The 25,742-nt window shown below is 37.8% G+C and overlaps 3 protein-coding genes across 8 annotated transcripts; 2 read left to right on the plus strand and 1 right to left on the minus strand.

Annotated features, from left to right (window-relative positions):
* Positions 1-6,048: 6,048 nt before the first annotated feature.
* Positions 6,049-8,525, plus strand: LOC141597807 (protein synthesis inhibitor PD-S2-like). Of its 4 annotated transcripts, none has more exons than XM_074418045.1 (3): positions 6,049-6,155; positions 7,343-7,615; positions 7,700-8,525. In XM_074418045.1, the coding sequence occupies exons 2-3, from the start codon at positions 7,374-7,376 to the stop codon at positions 8,391-8,393; spliced, it is 936 nt and encodes a 311-aa protein (XP_074274146.1). In that variant the 5' UTR covers positions 6,049-6,155; positions 7,343-7,373; the 3' UTR covers positions 8,394-8,525. The 4 variants fall into 4 exon arrangements, with proteins under 4 accessions (XP_074274146.1, XP_074274147.1, XP_074274144.1 ...); XM_074418046.1 differs by having other exon boundaries at positions 6,051-6,222; XM_074418043.1 differs by having other exon boundaries at positions 6,051-6,155; positions 7,340-7,615.
* Positions 8,526-13,355: 4,830 nt separating this feature from the next.
* On the plus strand, positions 13,356-15,449 carry LOC141597879 (protein synthesis inhibitor PD-S2-like). 2 transcript variants are annotated; one of them, XM_074418050.1, is made up of 3 exons: positions 13,356-13,445; positions 14,260-14,529; positions 14,609-15,449. In XM_074418050.1, the coding sequence occupies exons 2-3, from the start codon at positions 14,291-14,293 to the stop codon at positions 15,267-15,269; spliced, it is 900 nt and encodes a 299-aa protein (XP_074274151.1). In that variant the 5' UTR covers positions 13,356-13,445; positions 14,260-14,290; the 3' UTR covers positions 15,270-15,449. The 2 variants fall into 2 exon arrangements, with proteins under 2 accessions (XP_074274151.1, XP_074274152.1); XM_074418051.1 differs by having other exon boundaries at positions 13,357-13,445; positions 14,257-14,529.
* LOC141597853 (factor of DNA methylation 2-like) lies at positions 15,424-19,992 on the minus strand. 2 transcript variants are annotated; one of them, XM_074418048.1, is made up of 7 exons: positions 19,906-19,992; positions 17,677-18,531; positions 16,890-17,071; positions 16,700-16,789; positions 16,322-16,615; positions 16,012-16,230; positions 15,424-15,931 (listed from the first exon to the last, which is right to left on the minus strand). In XM_074418048.1, the coding sequence occupies exons 2-7, from the start codon at positions 18,524-18,526 to the stop codon at positions 15,713-15,715; spliced, it is 1,854 nt and encodes a 617-aa protein (XP_074274149.1). In that variant the 5' UTR covers positions 18,527-18,531; positions 19,906-19,992; the 3' UTR covers positions 15,424-15,712. The 2 variants fall into 2 exon arrangements, with proteins under 2 accessions (XP_074274149.1, XP_074274150.1); XM_074418049.1 differs by lacking the exon at positions 19,906-19,992 and adding an exon at positions 19,740-19,897.
* Positions 19,993-25,742: the final 5,750 nt, after the last annotated feature.

A 25,742-nucleotide genomic window follows, 5' to 3' on the forward strand; every position in this document is an offset into this window, starting at 1 on the left:
TATTCACATCATTTTAAACAAATATTAATTGATTTGGAACATAACGTATAGTGAAATGATATAATTTGAGAACTTAATGTTGATTGTTGCATTATTCGAATAAATTTTATTTTAGTTAATATGATATTTGATCAGTTACAAAATAAAATATAAACGTTGATCATGCATAATTAATTATCACTTATCAGTTTTAATTAAAATGATATGTATTTTTATTTTAAGACATTGAATTTAAATCTAAAAAAATGATTTATTTTTATTTATAATTAAAAATATTAAAGGTCATATAGAAATTATGTTATTTATTCTTCAATTATAATAATAAAATTTTAAAACAGGCCGCGCGAAGCGCGGGATACTACCTAGTAGTATATACTAATATGCGGTTGACTTAGCTTGCAACTGAGTTTTTCTCTATTTATTTTTCTTTTCATTTCCTTCCATTTTTTAATAATGGTCTAGATTCCGTCTCAAAACGATCTAACGGTCAGTTGAATGAAAAGATTGAAAGTGGATAATGATTAAATAATGTTCTATAAGAAAAAATGAAAGGAAATAGAGAGGATCCCCTCTCCTTAGTTTGCTTTAATAGGATTTCAAAGGAGAACCAATTCAACTATCACTTCGAGACTACTAAATTTATCTTCAATTAGTCTTGCTGAAGACGGGTTTCTGCCCAAATTAATAATACGATATAAACATAAACAAATCACGGGCCTAGATAGCTAGCCCAATATACCTTATTACCCCCCGGAGATGGAGCATACTGATTAAGAATGCCCAACTTGGAAATTAAAGATACAAAACGAGACGAGCCAAGTGCCTTGGTGAAAACATCAGCGAGCTACGTCACAGTATAGACATGGGACAGAGCAATGAGACCATCGCGAATAGCATCACGAACAAAATGCAAATCTATCTCAATATGTTTTGTCCGTTCATGAAAGATGGAGTATATGAAATAGTAATATTTAATGGAGTTGTGTGAGAATTTGATCCCACGAGGGAAACGTTGTACAATATGTGTGATGGCAATATACGTAATAGCCAAATTGGCAATCACCACGGTTTTGTAACATGTGATTTGATTCATCTTCACATTTTTGTTTTCACTATTAAACGAGTGGCGTCTTATCTCTCCGTCCACTCATCGAATGCCAACAGGGCTTAATGGATAATGCAAACACATGGAAATTCCATGATGGAACTAGAGTTGGCCATTAGCACGGGCTGACCGGCCCGACCTGCTCTGTTCAGACTGACACAACTCGGCTAGCCTGCCTCCTCTCTTTGGCCTGGCCCGGGTCACAAAATCTAAACACGCCCCGCCCTTGACCTGCCTATTTAGTGTAAAAAAAAAAACTACACAAGCTGCCAGCCCAACCCGGCCTCCACCCACCACGGGTCTGGCCCAGGTCAAACATACTCCTAGTCTGGCCCGGCCCGGGTCTCTCCCCCTAGCCGGTTCAGGGCCTAACCACATGAGCTCGGCCCGCCCTCGGGTTATCCCGAATCCGGCTCGAAGACAGCTCTACATGGAACTACGGAAGCATTGGTTGGTTGACAATTACGGAGTACAAAATATAAGAATTAGAAAATTTTATAAATAATAAATTTGACGGTTGATTAATTGTCATCGTCTTATGCTTATGATAAAATGGAATAATTCTAAAATTTCGATTTCAATATCTCTCATTTCTAATTGAATGGAGTAATTGAATTGCACAAGTCTCCGAAAAATATTACATTACAGAAGGATTTTATTTTGCATCAATGAAATTGTTACAATTAAATCTATAAAATCAAATTGTAGAATCAGCAAACTAACTATAAAACATAATTTTGTTGTTAAAATATGTTACGAGAAATTTATGCTTAAAACTCATGTCACTAGTTAAAAGCACTTTTAAATAAGAAAATTACTCGGTATATATCACATTTTCTATAAACCTTCTCGCAAGGTATACAAACAAAAAAGGAAAAAAAAAATTATATTGGGAGTGTAGATATCAGTAAGTGGATTATACATCTGAAGTAGTGTACATCAGATGATATAGTTTTTGAGCATTAAGAAAAAGTTTTTGAGTTTTAACTAGTTTTGCAGCCTGTGAAAAATCACGGGCCGTTGAGGATTTGATTAATATATATTCTTCGTTAATATATTTCTATAATGTATTATCAAATACCTCGCGTATACATACATAATAGTTTCTTCGGTGATAAAAAAGAAGAAATTAAAAAAGATGATTTTATTTCAAATTTTACGGATGTATGTACCTTTGGTTTTCCTCCATTTAGTAAATATTAATTTATTTATTTTTTTGTATCTGTTATTTTTGAATTTCATTTCATGTGTCAATCCAAGTCTAGTAGAGAATAAATCTTTTAATTAAGTTTGTCTAAACTTTACCGCTTCATTATTACGAGAAATCTCCAAGGTTGCATAAGTTATTCCATAAGTTAGGTTGTCATTAATCTACACCTATCAAGTAAAATAATGGAAAACTAAATGAAGGTTGTTAAATTTGTAATAGTAATCACTTTCTTGCTTGTAATGTCTTTTTCATTACTTTTTCGTGAAACGATTAAGCTTACCTCATCGGTTATATTTATTTCTAAAAATTGGGTAATTACTTTTAAAATGCATGATGGACATTGTTTCTTCAACTCTTTGGTATGTTTTTTTCTCCTTATAAACTTTACTTTTAGTCATCCTTGTTAATAATAATATATGCTCAACCTATACTGCCTTCATCTAAATTGATAACATTTCGGTGCTTTTAATATTATACTTTGTAATTAACAATTTATTTTAGTTTTGACTTTGTTGGTGACATAATTTTTACATTGGTGTAACCTTGTCGATAAGTTATAAGGATTCAGTTATGAAAGGTTAAGACCTTTATAAATAACCTACTTCTTAAAAAGATAACCTTGTTTACCATGACACTTGAAATTGATATTGTTTCTCATTTTATTTTAGATGACATTATATCATAACCCTGAATATAGAGATAACTCTTAAATAATCTATGTATGCATAAACCTAACACATCAAATGTTTTGTCTACTTGTTTTCCTAGGAAAAAAAATATAAGTTGCGTCTAACAATTCTATCCAAATGAAAAATTCATACAACGATAGTGGAAGAACATATTCCAAGAATCTTGATGATCTCATAGTATACACTCTTCCTTAATAACACCAATGCGAATCCCTAAATATACATAAAAAATTTCATCAAAGACTAATTATTTGCTCTACCATGATCAATTACCCAAAAAATATGTGGATTTACACTTCTTTAATGTTTAAACTCGTAAATATCACCCTTTGATAAATAGATTCCAACAATTTTCTAGCTTAACTCATTGAAGGAAAATGCAGAGTCACAACCGCATACCTGATTAAATAAGAACATGGTTATAAGTTAGTAAAACAAAAGACAAAAATATAGAGATCTAATCGTTCTAGGTAAGCATAATATCACAGAAGTAATAATTAATTGTTCTATAGAAAATTGGACACTAACCCATTACTTTCTAATAAATACACAACAAATATAAAAGTATCACCAAGACGATAAGAACACATTGACAACTTATGAGAAAGGTAATGTATCAAAATTATAATCCATCTTGAGCATATATTATATCCATATTAACTCACACGGAGTATATGTCCTCATATTAGAAAGAAAAAATAAAGACGTCAGAAAAGGAGAGAGCGCGATAAATATATTATTATTTTAGAAACAATTATAGATCAGAGGACGTGAATTTAGCAAATGTTAACACATTATAACCTTAAACTAACCATTTGGTATTATGTGTAAGAGAGATCTGGTTCACACTATAAAATTGTAACATTATCAAATAAGTTTACAATATTAGTTAATATAAAATTAGTAGCAATAGAGTTAAAATGCCAATACCTGATGCCAAATAACAAACTCAAAGGAAACGACTTGTAGAATAACCTTCCGAAATAATCATTTAAAAAAAAATTACATAAAAACACCGAGGATAACAAATACTATAAGTCCTCTATTAGATACCTTAAACACAACTAAACATGCAAGACAAACATTAAAAAAAAAATTAAAAAATGGTCGGAGGAAAAATAGCTTAGGACAATAAGAAGAGATGAAATGTTATGAGAAATTGTGAAACTTTTTATACAAAGAAGATTGATATATCATGAGTGTAAGTTAAGGGAAGATGAAAGGTGAAAGGGTGTAGTAAGATGAATAACTTTACTTTTTTTTTTATTAATAGCTGGGTAATAAATAAAAATTTATCACGAGAGTAATAAGTTAAGGGGAGATAAAAGGGGTGCTAGAATATGAATAGTTTACTTTTTTTATTAATAGTTTTTATTAATAGTTATATAGTAAATAAAAATTTATTCCAAGAGTAAATTAAGGGAAGATGAAAGGGGAAAGAGTAGGACGTACTTATGAATAGTTTTACCATATATTTTTTATTAAATAGGTGGCTAATAAATAAAAATAATGATTATTGTATAAATATCTATTCTAGGTGGAAGAAATTTAGACGTGACACGTGGTACTTCAAAAGAAGCTCAACATGCATTTTTATGTTATTATATAGATTTAAATTTTTTGAGTTATTATAAAAATTTTGAGTTCATTACTTAAACATTGATCTCAAAAGTTATATTATAACTCAAAAAAATTACATATAAGCTTAGAAAAATTTGATTTTTGACGTCACAAAACTAAAATGTAATTTAGAAACTCTATAGAACTAAAAAAAATACATAAAAACTCAAAAACTCATTAAGTATGAGGTAGTACATCTGATGTACAATCCTTTTTCTCGTGTAGATATGGATCATTGGGTCATAAAATAACGAATATTATTTTACTATTGATTTTTTAAAATAAAATTAAGCTGATCGATGTTACAAAATGTTTTTTTTTTCCGTCGACCGACAAATAAACGTTCATGGTTTGGATTTTTTAAAGAGTTTAAATTGCATGATCTACCAAACAATGAAACAACCATTGAGGTTTCTCTAGTAAAAGACCTTGTCATATAAATTATCATATAGAGAGGTAGTAATTCAATAAGTAAAGATTTAAACCTCACAAAACATGTTACTACTTATTTATTTATTTATACCCTTCAAACTAGAGTAGGCAATGGGCCGTGCTGGGACGGCCCGCGTGCCAGCCCGTCGTATCTTCCCCCAAAATTGGCCCGGCTTAGGCACGGATATTGGGCTCCTCGGGCCGTGCCATGCCAGGCCCACTGATCCAAACCTACGCTGCGACCCGCTCAAGGCACAACCATTTTCGTGCTCAGGCCTTATTCGTGGGCCGGCCCATGTGCTTTAATATTTTTTTTATTTAAAAAAAACGTTATATAATTGATATATTTTTAGTACTTTTTATTTAATAAATGATGATTAATGGTTTAAATATATATTTTATTAAATTAAATATTAATGTACTTTTTGTTTAATAAATGATGATTAATGGTTTAAATATATACTTTATTAAATATTAATGTACTTTTTGTTTAATAAATAATTATCAACGGACCATTCTTCGTGTCGGGCCGTGTCAAGCCCGTCGTGCCTAGTGCGTGTCGAGCTCCATCGTGCCTGGGTCGTGTCGTGCCTAGGCACGGATTTCTGAAGAAAATCGCGCCGGAGCCCGTCTAAAGCCCATTCATGCCGTGCCCGTACTTCCTCAATTTTTTCATCGGGCCGGGTCGTGCCATGCTGTGGGCCGTGCCGCCTACCGGCCCGCATCCTTTTATGCCAACTCTACTTCAAACCACTATACCAGGTCAGAGACCCGTGAGTATATTCCACAATTTAAATAAGGAAAATGAAAGAAGGCGCGCACCGGTGACATTTACCACCTTTGGGCGCCACCCTCACACACGGAAATGAGTGCCCTTCAATAAAGAATCTTGTGAGAGGGTGGACTAAATCAAAGGCCACCCGTGACGCTCTATCACTATCGTTTAAATAATTCCCTCTTTTATCCGGTACATAAATGTATGGTAATGGCCAATGGGGAGTGGGGACTCTTCCTATTTAAAGGGCCAATCTTCATGACTTTTTTATACCACAAAATCAATCAAACAACAACAAGCTCAGCTACGTTCTGCTACATATATGTAAGCCTCCTTGCCTATCTCAATATCAATTACTACTAATTACTCTACTTGTTTTGACGAGTTTATGGTAAAGTCGCTACTCTTTTTATTACATTTCATAAGATTAGTAAATTGTATGCTCAGATATGTCTAAGAAGTATTTTAGAAGCTAATTTACAAGTTGGTTTTATAACAAGCTCATGAATAACACAAATTCTTGTTTAAGACGACTAGATGAATGAATGAATTTTAGTATGATTGTTTGACTTGCTAGTTTTATTCAAGTAATTTGTTGGACAAATAATGTTAGTCACTCAATCTCAATTTTGTTGCCTCTGGATTTTTAGGCCATTAAGTAAAGATCCTCTCCATTTCTTTCTCTCTATTTCCTGTCCATTTTCTCTCATATTATAATTTAATGTTACACCTCTCTTTCTATTGCATGTTTCTGTTATTTATTGATTGAAAACATAAACCGTTAGATTACTGTGAGATGAAATCTTGACCCTTAATAGGAAATGAACCCCTCATTTCTTTTAGGAAATGGAGAAAATCCTAATTGGTTTTAATGAGATGATGTGGGGGTAAGAGCGAGGCCAGGAAACGAGGGGTTCAAAATTTTTTGGTTGATAATCAATCGTTCTTTGAACATTTATAATAGCACAAAATTCTAAAATGAAATTGAGATTATTACGAGAAGACAACTCCAGAGTTGATAATATTCTTGTTAGATAATCCTATATAATACTCCCTCCGTCCCGGTCATTTGTTGTCCTTTGATTTTGGCACAAAGACCAAGGAAAGAGGAGGGGTCAATGACTAAATGACAAGTGGAATAAATTGAATGTGAATGATCAAATTACTCATCAAATTCATTCTTAAAATAGAAAAGACAACAAATGACCGATACACCCCAAAATAGAAAAGGACAACAAATGACCGGGACAGAGGGAGTAGAACTGTAGAAGGTTCTATCGTACAATAGACAAAAGAATCGAGTGAAGCACGGCACATATGATAATACTATAATAGCACAACTGACATTGTTTATTGAAATAAGAACATGTTAAATGTTTTTTGAAATAGTTTTATAGAGCTATGTTTTGGTAAAGTTCGAATTACATTATTACAATTTACAAAGGTGTTAGCAGCTAGTTGCAGTAAGTAACAATTATAATGCGGGTTTATAATTTCCAATGTTTTAGCAGCGAATTGGTCACAAACTCGAAACAAGTCATAATGAGGGCGGAGGCCGTTTTAAGCCGGGTGGCAGCAGCAATAACATTAACATGCATGTTCCTGGTTATTGCACCGGCAACGTGCAATGATGTATTGTTTACGCTAAGACAAGATCAATACTCTCAATTTGTACAGCGGGTCCGAAATCAAGTCCGGGATCCCCGATTGCAATACCATGGCATACCTATGCTTAGCCCACCCAATCAACGTAACCTTTATTTTTACATTAATTTAAATGCTCGGTAAGTCACTCTTATGTACATATATACGGACCATTAATTTCGTGTTAATAGATTACCATAACTAATATATTGTGTGCAATGCAGACTCGCCAACAACCAGGCCTTCACAATGGGGCTCCAATTCCGAAGAAGCGACTTAAATCTGGTGGCATACCGTGACCTAGTGGACGGAAGAAGAAATCGAGCATTTTTCTTCCGAGGTGAAATTCCTGAAGCAGATGTTTTCCCTAACATCGCGAATATGCAACGCTTACCAATGAGAGTTCACTTTACTTATCAAAGCCTTGAATTTGCGGCGGGTCAACTCATAAATACCTTGCAATTTGGCGTAGATACTTTAGAGAGTGAAATGAGGAATATTTACGGCAGGAAAGACGAAATGTATGTAAACCCGTTTACTAGGGACCAGGCTAGGTTCCTCCTGATTACTATTCACATGGTTTCTGAAGCAGCGCGATTTATATACGTTGAGAGAAGGGGCAATTTCAGTTGGCGTAGTGATTATCAGGTGAAAAGCCTGGTGAACAATTGGGGTCCGCTTTCAGTGCAAATTGCAAATTCTGGGGAGAGTGGAATGTTTCGGAATCCTGTTTATTTACAGATCGCTTCTGACCGTGTTTGGACAATTACCAACGTTAATCAGATTAGGCCTGATATCGCGCTTCTTAGGTACGAGAGAGTATTGTCTGATCTTAATGATAATGTTGTTGATGATGATGATAAGCTGCCTCGTAGCAGCTTGGAGGATGCTCAGATTGGCCGTGCTGTTGCTTACTAGTACTCTCTGTATGTAAGCTTAATAATATCTCTGAATAAATGGATGTAAGTCAGGTTTATAATGTGGTATGTATTTCAAATCATGGCAGCGTTTGACGTTGAATTTCAAGCTATTGCTCACTAATTGATCTTCCGTGATAATCTTAACACAAGAAGAATTGTCCATTTATATTAGTAACTTCGTTATACAAAGTGGTTTCGTTGATTCGCTCCCTCTAAGCCGGCGAGAAGAGCTAATAACTCAGCCTTCTATAATATAATTGGATTGCATGAGAAGGTAGATTGCAAAACTCATCACTCCATAGTTCTCTAATTTCACGAGGCCACACGAGGGGAACGCCGTACGTCCCATGAAGGGTAATGGCAATGTACACGTAAAAGCCAAATTGGCAATTACAATAATTCAATTTTGGCACAAAAAAGTACAATAATTCAGCAAAGATTTGCAACATGTGATTTGATTGATTCATCTTCACATTTGTTTTCACTATTGTGAGTGGCCGTCTAAACTGTCTTATCTCTTCATCCACTCATCGAATGCCAACGAGGTCTAATGGATTTGTGATATCAGAAATGGATTTGTGATATCAGGATACAGTTGGCAGATTTTATTAACAATTTAACCATCAAATTAAATTAATAGAATTAAAAAACGTGTTTTGTAATTAGCAATTGAATATGTTATTACTAATAGGAATATTTATAATAGTTAGGCTTCAACCATCACCTTAAAATTTTGGTTGAGATGATTCATCTATCATGGTTTTGAGAACCATTGTGACTAAAGGTCACGGGTTCAACCTCAAAACCCCTGAAAAACTCGAAGTGGAAACCCAGCACATAGTACGGGGAAGCCGGTGCACAACTAACCACTCTTCAAGCTCGACGGCCATTTGAGTGAGGGAGCGTAATAGGAATATTTATAATAGTTGGGCTTCAATCATCACCTTAAGGTTTTGGTTGAGATGGTTCATCTATCAATTACAGCACATGGTACGGGAGAGCCGGTGCACAACTAACGACTCTTCAAGCCCGACGGGCATTTGAGCGAGGAAGCGTAATAGGAATATTTATAATAGTTGGGCTTCAATCATCACCTTAAGGTTTTGGTTGAGATGGCTCACTTATTTTTTCCTCTTTACCCTTACTTTTTTATCCATTTTCTTAAATTTTCTCAACTTCCTATTGTTACTTTTGGTGTAGGTTGGAGGAAGCATATGAATTATAAAATTTTATAAATTGTAAATTTGACGGTTGTTTAACTACCATCTTCTTATTACATTTTCGGTATCTCTCATTTTCTATTTAATGGAGGAATTGAATTGCTTAAGTCTCCGAAAAATATTATTACTATAATGATTCTACTTTGAATCGATGAAATTTTTACAATTAAATCGGTAAATTAGATTGTAAAATCGACACTGTAAAACATAATTTTATTGTTAAAATATGTTATAAGAAGTTTATGTTTAAAACTCATGTCACTAAAACCATTTATATAAAAAAATTACCCATTAATATCACATTTTCTATAAATCTGCTCGCAAAGTATACAAAAAAGAAAAGGTAAATTAGATTAGGAATGTAGTAGCAGTTCCCCTTTTAGTTTAGTCATTTGCCTGAAACGCGCAATCAGATTTCTGATTTTGAGTCGTCGGAGAATGTTACGTTGGTTGAAGATGAGGTTATTTTTCAAATTAATAAGAAGAAATGCCTAACTTTGGACTCTTTTATTGTTAGCAAAATTTCCATGAATCAGTATCATTTTGCAGCATTTAGAGATCATTCAAGCACGAATTGTAGTCGCAAGATGGATCACTTCAAAGGTTGAGGTCGAATGGCGTGAGATACGAGTAATTTGAAGGCCAAATCTTTTATTTTTGTGTAGCATTTTACATTTGTTTGCAAGTACAGTGAGACAATAACTGCGATTAAGAGGACTAAAAGAAAGGATGTCAACCTAATTCAATTCGATTACCATTATCATCCACCTTTAAAGAAATGTCTACTTTCATCATCGTTAGTTTCATCCATTTCTAAGATTAAGCTCGGTTTGTTAGACATCAAATAGCTTTGGGTATCTACTATCTAACACCCTCGTTTGTATTGTAGCTAGTTATTACGGAGAAGTATGTAATCAAATATTATGTAATCTCTTTTTAAATCTTAAGAAAAAAAAAAAGCTTAGTCATTCATTTGTGTCAAAAAGAATAATTATCACAAATAACCTCCTTTGATAGTTTACACTATCCATATAAAGTTGTTTTTTTTTTGTCTAAACCATCCGGTAATCCGAACCACATTAGGCTGACTAATCCGGATTTTGGGGCGTGTCCAAGGATTACGGTATTTAAACCCCTCACAATCGCAGTTGTGGGGGATCGATCCGCAGACCTCCCTACCAAGCGCAGCGCCATGCTACCACTGCGCCATCCAACAATTGGTATCCATATAAAGTTGTAGAAGGAGTAAATATGTGACTATTTACCTAATAAGACAAACAACAAGTGACATCGTGGGTTACTTTTCATGCAAAAATGAGATTATTTGACCCGTTTACATTTTTAGACAGATATATCCGTCTACATCTTTAGACAGATATACCAGTTTACAATGAGACTAATTGAATTTGGTATACATGTCAGTTGTCACACTACTATTTGCGCAATAAACTCTTAATATTCGTCACAAGCTTGCGACGGGCCAAATACAACCCACATAAGGAGATAAGACAAAAGCAAATTGTCTAGGGATTAGCATTCTCTTTTGTCTTATCTACCCATGTGGATAGTATTTGACCCGTCACAAGCTTGTGGCGGATATACCCGTCACAAGCTTGTGGCGGATATACCCGTCACAAGGGAGACTTGCTGAATTCTAAAATAAGACAGTCCATTTTTATAAAATGTTTATACATTTAATGAATATAAATGAGTTGGTTTTTATATAATAAGACCGTAACCGTCTCACAATGAGAGACTGTCGGCCCGTGCACACAATAATTGGTGCTATTTTATATAATCAAAAAGTAAAGACTATTTTAAGCATAGGAAAAAACACGATTAATCTTATCTATATAAATTAAGAAGACAATACTCAGTGTACAGCGCGCCACCTCATTAATGCAGTTTTTTTTTTTTTTTTTTTGAAAATCCATGGTACGGTGGGACCCATGAGTGTGCAATGTATTTAATTATTCAGATATCCGTCTTTTCAAACATGCTATAAATTCCGTCTTGCAACAAACTATATAAAATCATATTATGAAAATATTCTTCAAATTAATATTATGATAAAATTTTATGCATTCCGTATAAATAAAATTAATAACATATATGAAGAAGTAATTACAAATGCAAGTAAATGTAATGGAATTACATAATTTTTTAAACAAAATTACACAATAAAATTACATAATTTCAGGAAGGAATTACACTTATATACGGGATCGAACATAAAACGGAAATGATTTACAAAAATGAATTACATGTATTTTTGTTATTATTATTGTACCATGCAGCAACAAAATCACAACATAATTTTTTAAAACTATAGGGTACAATTTTTTTTTTCAAAAAATCAATCATGACGGAATATTTACTTGGAATATAAACTCGGCATCTTAACTATCAGCCGCGCACATCGAAATTGGTAGGTGACAATGATAGCCTGATAGGAAACCGAGTTAATATAGTCTTCAACAAACATTTAAAGCTATTATTATTTTATTTTTTACTCTAAAAAAACAAATAAATAAATTTTATTTTAATTTACAAGTGATTAAAAAAAATTTAATAATTTTTTTTAATAATTTATTTAATAAATAATTCACAATTGTTATAATAAATATTGTTTAAATAATAACAACACAATAAGGTAAAAGTCGAAAAACTTTAAAATATGTTTTTTTAGGAAAAATAATCCTCTCAGATCTGTATAGAAAGCCGTTCATCACCGAGGATTTATGTACATGGAACAAAAATTCTGGCAATTTTACTATCTGTCTCGCACTCCGAATTCGGAAGATGACAATGACAGTCTCGCACGCATGATAAGATGTATTGTCTTAACTGCTAGTCATAAAGATGATAGAGTGCATATTGCTCGACTAACACTTACTCCATCGGACACGAGTAGATTTTCGGTACGTTTCAGTAGAAGACAATTCCCCATCGCTGTTTGTTTTGCAATGGTGATAAACAAGAGTCAAGGACAGTCTTTATCTCAGATCAGCATCTATCTTCCAAGACCAGTGTTTAGTCATGACCAGCTTTATGTCGCACTTTCCAGGGTCACCCGAAAAGAAGGCTTGAAAATTTTAATTTGTGACTCAGATATGTGTACTTCTACTACTACTACTACTAATGTAGTGTATCATGAAATTTTTCAATTTTTAGAATAACTTGCATATGTTAAAGTTGATTATTAGATCATATTTCTTTTATCCGAATGTAAACTTTTTTATGTATGTAATTTTTATTTATAAGAGTTGATTACGTTATTTCCTTATAAACCAGTGCATGTGAACACAGTTTGTAACAATATAAACATTAATTATGTACATCATTGATTTAGACTAATTAGATAGGTACAATAGAAATGCAAAAACAAATATATATAAAAAAAATATTAATATTGACCCAAATACATACTCGTACAATTTTACACAGGTTTAAAACTAGTTGTATTTATTCCATAATTTAAATCCAATAAATAATTCCCTCTCTTATGCCGTACATAAATGTATGTTAATGGCCAATGGGGACACCTCCTATTTAGCAATAGGTCTTGGTATAGACGGTTGGGGCGAATAGACGGATAAAGACCTTTAATAAATGGGTAGGGGACAAGGTGGGACACTCCCATTTGCTTCCCACTTTATGGTAAATGGATACTTTGTAAGAGAAAATGGTATCCGTCTATACGTATAGACGGATAGTGTTCGTCTATAATGAGAATTTGTGCCTATTTAAAGGGCCAACCTTCTTTACTTTGTTATACCACGAAAGGAAATCAATCAAACAACAAGAAGCTCAGCTACGTCCAGTTTATGGTAAAGTCGCTACTCGCTACTTTCTTTATTTACGTTTCATAAGATTTAAATTGTATGCTCATACTGTCATACATGACTTCTGTATATAATCACTCTATGTTTCTATATATTATAGACCACAAAAATTTCTGAAGGACGGTTTCTCAATAGCGTTATTTGAGAGACCTCTCACATGATGGACTGAGCGACCTACCGATTTTTCTTTTTTCTTATTATGTCTTCCACTAAATTAGTGAGAGACGGTCTCTCATGAGACCTACTGATTATAGAGTATGGAGTATTTTAGAAGTTAATTTATTTATAAGTTGGTTTTCCGACAGGCTCATAAATAACACAAATTCTTGTTTAAGATGACTAGCTGAATGATTGAATATAAGCATGATTGTTCGACTTGAAGTTTTATTCAAGTAATTTGTTGGACAAATAATGTTAGGCCCTATTCTTTTGGACTGAAACTTATACGATCTGAACTGAACTGAACTTATAAGATCTGAACTGAACCGAACTGAACTTATAGGATCTGAACTGAATTTATAGGATCTGAACTTAACTTTACTTATAGGATCTGAACTTAACTGAACTTATAGGATCTGAACTGAATTTATAAGATCTGAACTGAATTGAACTGAACTAAACTTATAGGATCTGAACTGAACTTAAATTAAGTGACGTATAGGATTTGAACTGAACTGAACTTATAGGATCTGATCTGAACTGAACTGAACTTATAGAATCTAAAGTGAACTTAAATTAAGTGACTTTAAGTCCAAAAGAACGGGACCTTAGTCACTCAATCTCAATTTTGTTTTAGCAGTGAATCAGTCACAAACTCGAAACAAGTCATAATGAGGGCGGAGGTCGTTTTAAGGGTGGCAGCAGCAATAACAATAACATGGATGTTCTTGGTTATTGCACCGGCAACGTGCCAAGATGTGTCGTTTACGCTAAGACAAGAACAATACTCTCCATTTGTGCAGCGGGTCCGAAATCAAGTGCAGGATCCCCGATTGCAATACCATGGCATACCTATGCTTAGCCCACCCAATCAACGTAACCTTTATCTTTACGTTAATTTAAATGCTCGGTAAGTCACTCTTTTGTACGTACGGACCATTAATTTCGAGTTAATATATTACATTAATAATATATTGTGTGCAATGCAGACTCGCCAACAACCAGGCCTTCACAATCGGCCTACAACTCCGAAGAAGCGACTTATATCTCCTGGCATATCGTGACCAAGTGGACGGAAGAAATCGAGCGTTTTACTTCCGAGGTGAAATTCCTGAAGCAGATGTTTTCCCTAACATCGCCAACGTGCAACGCGAACAAATGAGAGTTCAATTTGATTATATAAGCCTTGAAACAGCCGCGGGTCAACCCATAAATACCTTGCAATTTGGGGTAGCAAGTCTAGAGAGTGCAATGAGGAATATTTATGGCAGGAAAGACGTATCATCAACAAACCCGTTTAGGAGGGACCAGGCTAGGTTCCTCCTGATTACTATTCAAATGGTTGCTGAAGCAGCGCGATTTATATACATAGAGAGAAAGGGCGATTTCAGTTTGCCTAGTGATTATCAGGTGAAAAGCTTGGTGAACAATTGGGGTTCGCTTTCAGCGCAAATTGCAACTTCTGGGTCTAGTGGTGTGTTTCGGAATCCTGTTACTTTACAGGTCGCTTCTAACCGTTTTTGGACAATTACCAATGTTAATCAGATTAAGCCTGATATCGCGCTTCTTAAGTACGAGAGAGTACTGTCTGATAATCTTAATGATAATGTTGATGATGATGATGATAAGCTGCCTCGTAGCAGCTTCTGAAGTACGAGAGAGTACTGTCTGTATGTAAGCTTAATATCTCTGAATAAATGAATGTAAGTCAGGTTAATAATGTGGTAATGTCTGTGGATGTATGAAGCTATGTAATGTCAAATAAGAGTATGGTAATGTCTGTGGATGTATGAAGCCATGTAATGTCAAATAAGAGTATTCGAGTTGCTACGTTTGTGTTACAAGGAAAATTGTCAGCAAAAAACCAATAACAGTATCTCAACCAGAGCTCGACTATCATATCAAGTTTTGCACCAAAAAACCGACATGTATTACAGCTTTACACGCCGTCAGTTATAAAAGTAAAGGAGTTGGGTATGAAACATTGTATATCACCTATATCTGAGTATTTGAGAGCCAAAAATTCAAGATAATCAACTGATGAAACTCAGTGTTGTGTAATTCCTGCAATACTTCAGTTTCGAATCCCAACTTCATTTCTTACGCTTCAAAGCCTTGCAAATGTAGCTGATAACCTCCTTCATTGTCGCCTTCCTTTTCTCTTTGAAATTCCACAGTTCACTGACAACGTATCGTCCACTTGGATTGTACTCGTTGAGCTCTTGCAAGGCCACAGTGACAGCACTGTAAACGTCGTCTCCCCATTTCTGCCTCAGTTTCTTCAATTCCTCATCTTCTTCATCCATTATTTCCTACACATTCATATCTTCCGGTTTAAGTTTCAAGCAAACAAACAAGCAGACAAATTTTTGTAAGTTGTGCTTTAAGATACCTCAGATTTTCCATCATTCTCAATTATCTTGTAAGGATGCCAAGCTGGATTTCCAATTTTGTCCTGCCACAGCGAGCTTGCTTTGGATGCCTTTAGCAATGCCTCGTCATATCTGAATTTCTTCTTGCATACAGCAACAAATGGTTTCTCATCAATTTCACCCATTCTCTTAATCCCAATATTAGTTCGGCGATTACTTGGCAGGTTTTCCAGCAAACCCTATAACCAACCATAAACACAAAGATTACATCTTTTCAGGCATGAAAAGATGACCGAGTACTCTGCAGGAAAATTTTCTAGGAGAACTTACCGCGATTAACTCTGAACGAGCTGGTAGTAGTTCATCATTACTCTGCCTTTGCTTCACCATAAGAACTTGATTAACAGATTCAATGTGGTTGAGATCTTCAATCTTTTGATTAAGTTCTTCAGTCATTTCCTTAACCTTAGACTGGATTTGAAAATTATCAGAATCTCCGAGTCCTAGATGCTTCATCACTTCCAATTTTCCTTTTAAATCCTCAATTTCGAGTTCCAACTTCTGCCTTGCATTCAGCTCTTTTTCTAGCTGAAGGATCTTTTGTAGAGCTTCTTCCTTCTCTTTCTGAACATTCAAAGCTTGGCAGGTAAGTTTTTCAGAAATAATTACCTCGTTATAACAACATATACTAGTGATAAGAACATTCACCTTTTGTTGTTCAACGAGCCTCAAAATATTGCCTTCTGCCTTTTGTTGCTCAATGAAAGCCATTTCGAGTGATTTATTTCTCTCGTCATTCTATCACATCAAACCAGAAAGAAAATCAATACATAAATGAACCACACTTGAAATTCACTTGATCAATTATTATCAAGCAATGTAAAAAAATTTGCATCACCTGCCGCTTCTCCTCATTGAGTTTGTGGAGTTCAAGTGCAGTCAGCGCCTCTTGCTTGCTTAATTCTTGTACACGCAAAGCAAGCTGTCTTTTTTCAGACTCTAATTCTTGATTCATCTTCTCTTGCTCGATAAATGCCTTACGAAATTGCTGCTGTGCATTAATCTGTATCTTCCTAGATTCTGTTATTTAAAACAGAAGTCATGTGCATAGAGTAATAATGCTTGTTGGATTACAAGATGTACAAGATAGAAGAAAAGAAATTGCCGAAAAGGTGAAAATATAGGTCTGAAATTGAGTTCGGAAAATCCAAGTGAATGGACTTTCAGAAAATAATTCCATCAGTTGAAAATTTAACAGTAAAGTGTATGATCCCACCATATACAATGTTTTCACAATTCTTTCCAAAAATTTCGATATCCTAATAATCCTGCACATTACTTGACTGCAAATAATGAAGTTATAAAAACTGCATAAAGAAGATGAATCAAGCAAGAACCAATACTGCAAAAATGAAAATAAACAAGGCAGATTCACGGAGTAACATTTACTGAAGCAGGAAACGAGCAGTCTAGAAATACAGAATCAGACAAGAACCAATACTGCAAAAATGAAAATAAACAAGGCAGATTCGCGGAGTAACATTTACTGAAGCAGGAAACGAGCAGTCTAGAAATACAGAATCAGACAAGAACCAATACTGCAAAAATGAAAATAAACAAGGCAGATTCGCGGAGTAACATTTACTGAAGCATGAAACATGCAGTCTAGAAATACAGAACCAGACCTTCATTAAAATCTTGTTCCATCGTGTCTTTCTCTGTAAGCATCCGGCTATAGGACAGATGCATCTCGATTACTTTGGAATTCAGCACATTCATATTGTCAGTCTTCATGTCAATCTCATTTGTCAAGGTCACAACTTTACTCTTAGAAGGATGTTTAAGTTCTTGATCAATATCAACAAGTGTCTTAGTTACTGTATTCTTCCGGAGGTACTCTCCTAATTGCCCTTCTAGATTATAATCCTCTTCACGAGCCAACCATCCATAAGCACCACAACCAAGATTTCCTCTATTTGCAACCCATTCCTTCTTACCTTGTTTACAGCTCTCAAATGACCTTTCAAAGTCCACAGCTTTCTCGAACCCTGTCCATTCTTTTCCAAACTGGATCACGGCTTCTCCTCCTTGAAAAAACTCGACTCCCAACTTTCTATACTTGGCATAAATTTTCTCTTTACTGTCATCATTCACAATGTTGCTGATGATTCCAATCCAAGGCCAGCAGAAAAGGACCAGTTGGTCAGTGGGTTGCGGGCCTGCCAAAGCGGGCTTGCTAGCGTGAGGATCGACATAGCCCAAGTCAAGTTCAATATATTTTGCCAGTGCGAGATGGTTGGCTTTTTGAACGGCACTTCTATGGGCGGCTCCTTTACCAACACCTGAGGAATGTTGATACAAATCCTTAAACCCGTATTCCTGTTTTTTCTTACCAGAACAAAACGGACATCTGAGGGTACCATTCGCGTTCATGACTTTGTATTTGTTATTTGTGAGTTCTTCATAGGGTTTCGACATGTATTCTTCAATCTCAGAGTCACTGATCCCAGAATCATCACCTGAACTGGACTCCATTGCCCCTGAAAAATTAAGAAAAGTTTGACATTTCACATCAAATATGTTCTGAAAATAACAGATACAGGTTTACAGTTTTACAGCATTACAGGCTTACAGTTTGACTGAATTATGCAATTAGTGCATTAAGTATAAAGAAAGCAATTATAACTTAGGAAGGACCAATACAAACAAGTAAACAATACATACCAACTACTAAAAAACTACTCTAAAGCAAAGACAAAGCCTGGACAGTCGTGTCACCGACCTAAAACCCTTGGTGCTTATTCTGAATGGGGGTTTCAGACGGAAAGGGAGGGATGTTCAGGGAGGTAATCAAAATCTCTTTCGATTAACATACAAAGTAGGAGGGATCCATTTTCCCTCCTAGTTTCAAGCCTAATCAAAATCTGTCTAACATAGCAGAAAATTCGGATGCAAAATCCCTTGCATTCTCCCCCCCTTCCCTCCCTTCCCTTCTCGTCTCTTTTCATCCACTTTTACCATCCAAACACACTCTTAAAGTTGGACCAACAGTCGAACATTTCCAAACAACAACATTTCTCCAACACGTAAAAGGACGACCAAAATTCAAACAAGACTTACAAACTATCAAGTTTATGACCACCAAACAACGTTAATCATATACGAGTGACATGAAAGCGCTATACTTCTTATTATCTCACAACTTAACAAAAAAAAACGATAACAAGCGAAAAGACAAAAGCTTTAAGCAATTATGCCTTGAACCATCTCAAAACCATTCGCGGATTAGGGACCAAGATGAATACAGGTCCTAGGATACTGTAAGTTAATTTTATTTATAACATTTCCCTATCGTCTCAAAAGATCGACCAAACCCGAAGACAAAATCACTAACAAATTGGGAAAACGCGGGAAACTGACGGACAAAATCCGTCAGTAAAGGGCAAACACCCTGACAACATTACTAAAGCACTACGTCAAAGTGTGAAAACTAGATCTAATGCAATATCTTCCATAATCGCGACAAATTTCGATGAACTGACAATAAAGATATAATCTTTCATGTTATACACAACAAAAAGACTATGAATGAGTTAACAAAACGAAATTTCCTTTACCCATTTCAATGAACTGACGATAAAAGATTATAAAGATTCAATCTTTCATGTTATACACATTTCAATGAACTACTGACGATAAAGATTCAATCTTTCATGCATAGATTTCATGTTTTCATTAACATACATACAAGCTAAGTAATGTCTTTTCTTTCATTACAAGCCAACCAAACAATATAAATTTCAACAAACCCATAAAAGTTTACATCTTTCGCAACCTTTTTACCATTTCATGTAGATTTTACCGTTAATAAACGAAGAAATGAACATGAGATAAAAAGGTTAAAGTATATTTACCAATATATGAGTAAATCTTCAACAACAGTGCTCAGATGAATATGCAAGCTAAGCTGATATATGCAGGTCTTTTTGTGAAAAGGGAAGTTACAGAAGTTTCAAAGAATGTGTAAAAATAAAGTGAAACTTGTTTTATTTGTAAGAAAAATCAGGATGTTTTTGAATTACCCCAGCTGGTTTTTACTGAGTACAAGACATTTGTTTGCTCAAAATGGGTAATTTTTAGATGTACTTTCTCAGAATTACTGCTCCACTTTGTTTCATGGAGTGTGTCTCTCTATACGTGAAAACTTTACAAAACAATCTTTTCTACGGACTACAGTACTTTTTTACTTCTTTCTTTAAATTATTAAGTATGGGTACCGGCTTCGTTCGGGCTACCTCTATTTAGCTTTAAATAATATTTTCAATTAACTTAAACTATTTTAATTTGCATAACTCATAAATTTATCATTAATATATTTTTCTATGATACGGAGTATATCTTAAAATTACAATAATGAAATAAATTATGAGTCAAATTCGCTACTTCTGCTATTAATATTTTATACTTAAATCGATTGCTTAGTTAATTGTTCATATATACTTTATTTTGTTCTTAGTATTGTTACTTTTTATATATAAATAATTAACATTTACTTTTTATATTATATTTTTTATGTTTAAATAATTAACATCTTTATACTAATTAATACTATAAGTGGGACATGTTTATTTTAAGGAAAATCATCATATTCCGGTGTTCTCTAAATTTATACTTCAACCAAAACTATATTATATTTACAATTAAGTCCTTTGTTCAGGTCCATCACACGGTGCTATTGATTTAAAACTTGATGGGGCATATTCTGCACCCGCTGACCGAGTCAACATATTGAGCAAGGTCAAAGCCAAAAGACAGGAAGTCAACGCTTTAGACAAAGATAACCGACGCACTGTCGGCTGTCACTGGGTCTCTACTGGGCAACTAGCCACCGGGAGGCATATCCGCGTACTCACATCCAAGTCCCCTCGATGGAGTCAACCAGGCCGTAGGCACCATGGGTCCCTCGGCCGAGGGTAGAACGATCTTTTCCACCGCTCGCCACTTGGCCACTTGGCCACTACGTGACAAAAGGTGAAAGTCTATAAATACTCATCAATCCTCATTGAGAAAACGATCGGATAATCCACAATTCACCCTAATACTCACTATAAATCTGGTATAAACTCCCTTATCTCTCTACAATATACTTTGCCAAGTAACACACAACTTAATCTCTTTAAGTTTACTGACTTGAGCGTCGGAGTGAGTACGCTCGGTACCAAGCCGAGCCCTCAGTTTGTTCATTGTTTCAGGAGAGGCCGAAAGGAAGAGTCAAGCAAAGACATCATTCTACAAGCTTATGTGGTAACAAATCCTGCTCCGGAATTACACCCGGAACAATTGGCGCCGTCTGTGGGGAAGGTACTAAAAGCTAGTCACCTCCCTTACAAAAAAAAAAAAAACAAAAAAAAACCCACTCAGCAAGCTAAGAAGATGTCAAAACAACAAGAAATAATTGTGAGCGACGAAACTGCATTCTACCAGGATGACACATTCCCTAATTCTGAGATCGGGCAGTCCCCCACCGGCCGAGTAATTCAACCGGCGTACGGGATGCCGATACTACCAGAAACACGCTGCCCACCGGCCAAGTCACTGTCATGGGACATGTGGTCAATGCGGCCAAACTGAAGCTATTCCTGGACCTGATGGGTAGTACGCCGATCACCCCCGCCGCAACGACGGTGACGGCAGCGCACCCACATGAGACCAGGGCCCATAAGGTGACCCCGAACAACTTGTCCGGGGCGATACAAGGAGCCATGCATACTAGGACGCCGGCGGAGCCCGTGCTGCCAGTGGCAGACCAAAGTCCTTCCCCCACTCGCGGGAGGACAGCGTCGCCACGGCAACAACGAGGCCCGCCCCGAAGAGACGAAAGAAGTCCGACCCTCCACAGATGACCAGGGCCCACAAAGTGACTCCGAACAACTTGACCGGAGTAATACAAGGAGCTGGGCATACAAGGACGCCGGCGGAGCCCGTGGTGCCAGTGGTAGACCAAAGTCCATCCCCCACTCGCGGGAGGACAGCGTCGCCGCGGCAACAACGAGGCCACCCCCGAAGAAATGAAGAAAGAAGTCCGACTCTCCAAAGTCGGACAACAAGAAGCCCTTCCCGCCACGGGGAGAGAAGCCGGACTAGGGTTGCGAGGAGCCGATCGCCACGTGTCATTCGACACGTGGTCAGACAGCCCCTCAGTGCCTATGTCCTCAGAGTCTCCGTGTCGACCAAACTGAAGCTGCCGTCCCTATCATACAAAGGGGATAGCGACCCAACCGACCATGCCGAGGCTTTCGAGTCGTACATGTCGGTATGGGAGCAGCCCGATGAGGTATGGTGCCGAGTCTTCCCAACAACCCTGCATGGGATGGCCTAGAGTTGGTACAAGGGGCTACCTAATGGTTCGGTATACTGTTATGCCGACCTGAGAGACAATTTCATAGCCCAGTACGCTTGCAACAAAAGAAGGGCCGTGGAGACATCGGATCTCCTCACTATCCGACAGGGGGAGGACGAGTCTCTACGAAGCTATGTGAAGAGGTTCGACGCAAAAGCTCAGCAGATCCGTGAGCTGAACACCGAACTGGCGGCCTTCGCACTGATGAAAGGCCTCCCGAAAGGCGAGCTCAAAAATGAGCTAATCAAGTGCGAGGACCTCAACCTGGACTCCGCCAGAAAGATGGCCGACCGAGCCGTAAAGGTGGAGGATTACCACAAGACCTGGGTAGGCCACAGTGAAGCTGGGCACCCGAGAAGGAGGAGCGCCCAGGGAGAATGCTGATGAAGGTCGTCGTGACATGAATCGGTCACGGCCTGAGAGATTTAACAGGAAGCAGAACTCGGCGGGCGCCGGGGGGAGTTCGGGACCATACACCCAGAAGCGGTACAACAGTCTCACCCCCCTGGTCAAATCACCGGCCGAGGTCTTTGCCCTAAGCAAGAATGAAGGGCAGAAATGGGCGAGGCCCCCCAAGGCGAGGGGGGACGGCGACATGAACCAGTTTTGCGACTACCATGGCCATGCCGGCCATAAGACCGACAACTGTCGGCATCTGAAGAACGCCATCGAGGAGCTGATCCAAAAGGGGGCCCTCAGCAAGTATGTAGCTAGAGGCCCAGAAACAAGCTCCGACGGGGCGAATAGAAAATCAATATTCCAGCGAATGGGAGTGATCCAGGTTGTAATCGGAGGAAACGAGAACGGTGGGTCGGCTAATGGGCACAAACGGCACCTGAATGAGTTATATCAGGCCATCAACTTTGTGCCCAAAACAGCGATCCCCGCTTCCACCGTCCCCGATATAACCATCGGAAAGAAGGACTACGACGGAGTCGTTGCTCCGCACAGCGACCCGCTTGTAGTCCACCTAGACATAGCCAACCACTTGGTCAAAAGGTGCCTGATTGACACAGGCGCCTACACAAACATCATGTTCAGGGAGTGCTATCTCAATCTCGGCCTGAAGATTGAAGACCTAAGCCCCTGCACCCACCCGCTATACAGCTTCTCCGGGGCCGGCCTGGTACCCCTGGGGTCAATCAGACTGCCGGTGATGTTTGGCCAAGCCGATGCGGCCAAGAACGTTTTATCCGAGTTCGTGGTCATTGATGGTTCGTCTGCCTACAATGTTCTAATAGGCCGAGTCACTTTGAGCGAGGCCGATGCAGTGATGTCCATCCGGGCCCTGACATTGATGTATGTCTCGGACCGGGGGGAAGTGCAAAAGCTCGTCTCAAAGGACGAAAGAGACGAAATTGTCAACGTCCAAATATCTGCCAGAGGGTGCAACATGCAATCCCTCAAAGTGGCGGAAAAAATCAGAGAAAGGGAAGAGCCCATCCTTACGACAGGAGGGTGATCCGATGAGCACCAACAACGTCAGCATGGTCGAGGGAGCCGAGACCGAGCAAGTGGAAATTGACCCAGGTGCACCGTAACTATCGGTGTCGGCCTGTAGCCAAAATTCAAAGCCGATCTCGTAAACCTCCTCAGGAAGAACAAAGACGTCTTCGCGTACTCAGCCGCCGAGATGCCAGGCGTGAGCCGAGAGGTGATCGTTCACAAGCTGAACGTACTCTCCACCGCTCGCCCTGTCAAGCAGAAGATGAGGAACTCCTCGGCCGAGAAGGATGAGGCCATCAAGGCCGAGGTAGACAAATTGTTAGAGGCAGGCTTTATCATGCCTTGTACTTACCCTGAGTGGCTAGCAAATGTTGTAATGGTGAGGAAGTCATCAGAGGCATGGAGGATGTGTGTAGATTTTACCAATTTTAATAAAGCGTGCCCTAAAGATTGTTATCCCTTACCTCGAATAGATAGTTTAATTGATGCAACGGTAGGCTACACCATGCTGAGCCTGCTAGACGCTTTCTCAGGGTATCATCAGGTGTTTATGGCCGAAGAAGACATGCCTAAGTGCGCATTCATCACCGACAACGGCACATACATGTATAAAATGATGCCGTTCGGTTTGAAAAACGTTGGCGCAACTTACACTAGGCTAGTGGACAAAGTGTTTCAAGATCAGAAAGGGCGAAACATCGAGGCTTACGTCGACGATGCTATTGTAAAAAGCAAGTCTGACAACGAGCACTTGGCCGACTTGAGCGAAACATTTTGTTCACTAAGGAAATATAAGATGAAACTTAACCCAATGAAATGCAACTTCGGTGTCCGGGCAGGTAAGTTCCTCGGCGTGCTTGTCAGCGCCAGGGGAATTGATGCCAATCCAGAGAAAGTCCAAGCAATACTGGACCTGCCGGAGCCGAGGAATCGAAAAGAGGTTATGACGCTGACCGGGAGAATGGCGGCTCTTGCCCGCTTCATCTCTCGGTCGGCCGACAAGAGCACTCCGTTCTTTACAGTGCTAAAAGGGAATAAAGACTTTAATTGGGGGGAGCAACAGAGCACAGCTTTAAGGCAACTGAAAGCTCACCTTCTGACACTGCCGACCCTGTCCAGGCCGATGCTGGGGGAGACGCTATATCTATACTTAGCAGTTACCTCGGCCACGGTCAGTGTCGTAATTGTTCGGGAAGAAGACAAGCAGCAACACCCGATCTACTTTATCAGCCATACACTGTTGCCCGCCGAAAGAAATTACCCACTGATTGAAAAAGCGGCCTTCGCCGTCGTCGTTGCCGCAAGGAAGTTAAAACCCTACTTCGACGCACATCCCGTGACGGTCTTAACCGACCAGCCATTGGAGAAAGCCTTAGAAAAATTCGAAAAATCAGGCAGACTTATCAAATGGGCAGTGGAGCTATCCGGCTTCGGCATTCAGTACAAACCAAGGCCTTCGATAAAGGGGCAAGCACTTGCAGACTTCCTAGCCGAGTGCACATACCAAGAAGAATCACATCCCGGTGTGTGGGAAGTATACACCGACGGGTCCTCCACGGCAAACAGCTCAGGAGCCGCCATCCTTATCACCAGCCCTAACGGGGACAAGTTTGAGTACGCCTTGAAGTTTACCTTCTCGGCGTCAAACAACGAATCCGAATATGAGGCGGTGATAACTGGAGTCGAGTTAGCTAGAGCTGCCGGGGCGGAATATATTGTGTTGAAGATAGATTCACTCCTAGTGACCAACCAAATCAGAGGAGAGTATGAGGCTCGAGACGATGGGATGGTAAGGTACCTGGAAAGGGTAAAAGGCGACACCGCAAAACGAAATCTTTCAAAATACGATGCATCCCAGTGTCCGAGAACAACCGAGCCGACGCTCTCTCAAAACTTGTCGATTCA

Source organism: Silene latifolia, chromosome 1, assembly GCF_048544455.1.
Source record: "Silene latifolia isolate original U9 population chromosome 1, ASM4854445v1, whole genome shotgun sequence".
NCBI lineage: Eukaryota > Viridiplantae > Streptophyta > Magnoliopsida > Caryophyllales > Caryophyllaceae > Silene > Silene latifolia.

Excerpts from the sequence above, each read along its gene's own strand:
- LOC141597879 (XM_074418050.1), top strand. The coding sequence starts at position 14,291 with ATGAGGGCGGAGGTCGTTTTAAGGGTGGCAGCAGCAATAACAATAACA. Across the intron at positions 14,530-14,608 it reads TACGTTAATTTAAATGCTCG|ACTCGCCAACAACCAGGCCT; the intron begins GTAAGTCACTCT and ends TGTGCAATGCAG.
- LOC141597853 (XM_074418048.1), bottom strand. The coding sequence starts at position 18,526 with ATGGAGTCCAGTTCAGGTGATGATTCTGGGATCAGTGACTCTGAGATT. Across the intron at positions 16,616-16,699 it reads GGCTCGTTGAACAACAAAAG|AAAGAGAAGGAAGAAGCTCT; the intron begins GTGAATGTTCTT and ends TTGAATGTTCAG. Across the intron at positions 16,231-16,321 it reads CTCGTTCAGAGTTAATCGCG|GGTTTGCTGGAAAACCTGCC; the intron begins GTAAGTTCTCCT and ends GGTTGGTTATAG.
- LOC141597807 (XM_074418045.1), top strand. The coding sequence starts at position 7,374 with ATGAGGGCGGAGGCCGTTTTAAGCCGGGTGGCAGCAGCAATAACATTA. Across the intron at positions 7,616-7,699 it reads TACATTAATTTAAATGCTCG|ACTCGCCAACAACCAGGCCT; the intron begins GTAAGTCACTCT and ends TGTGCAATGCAG.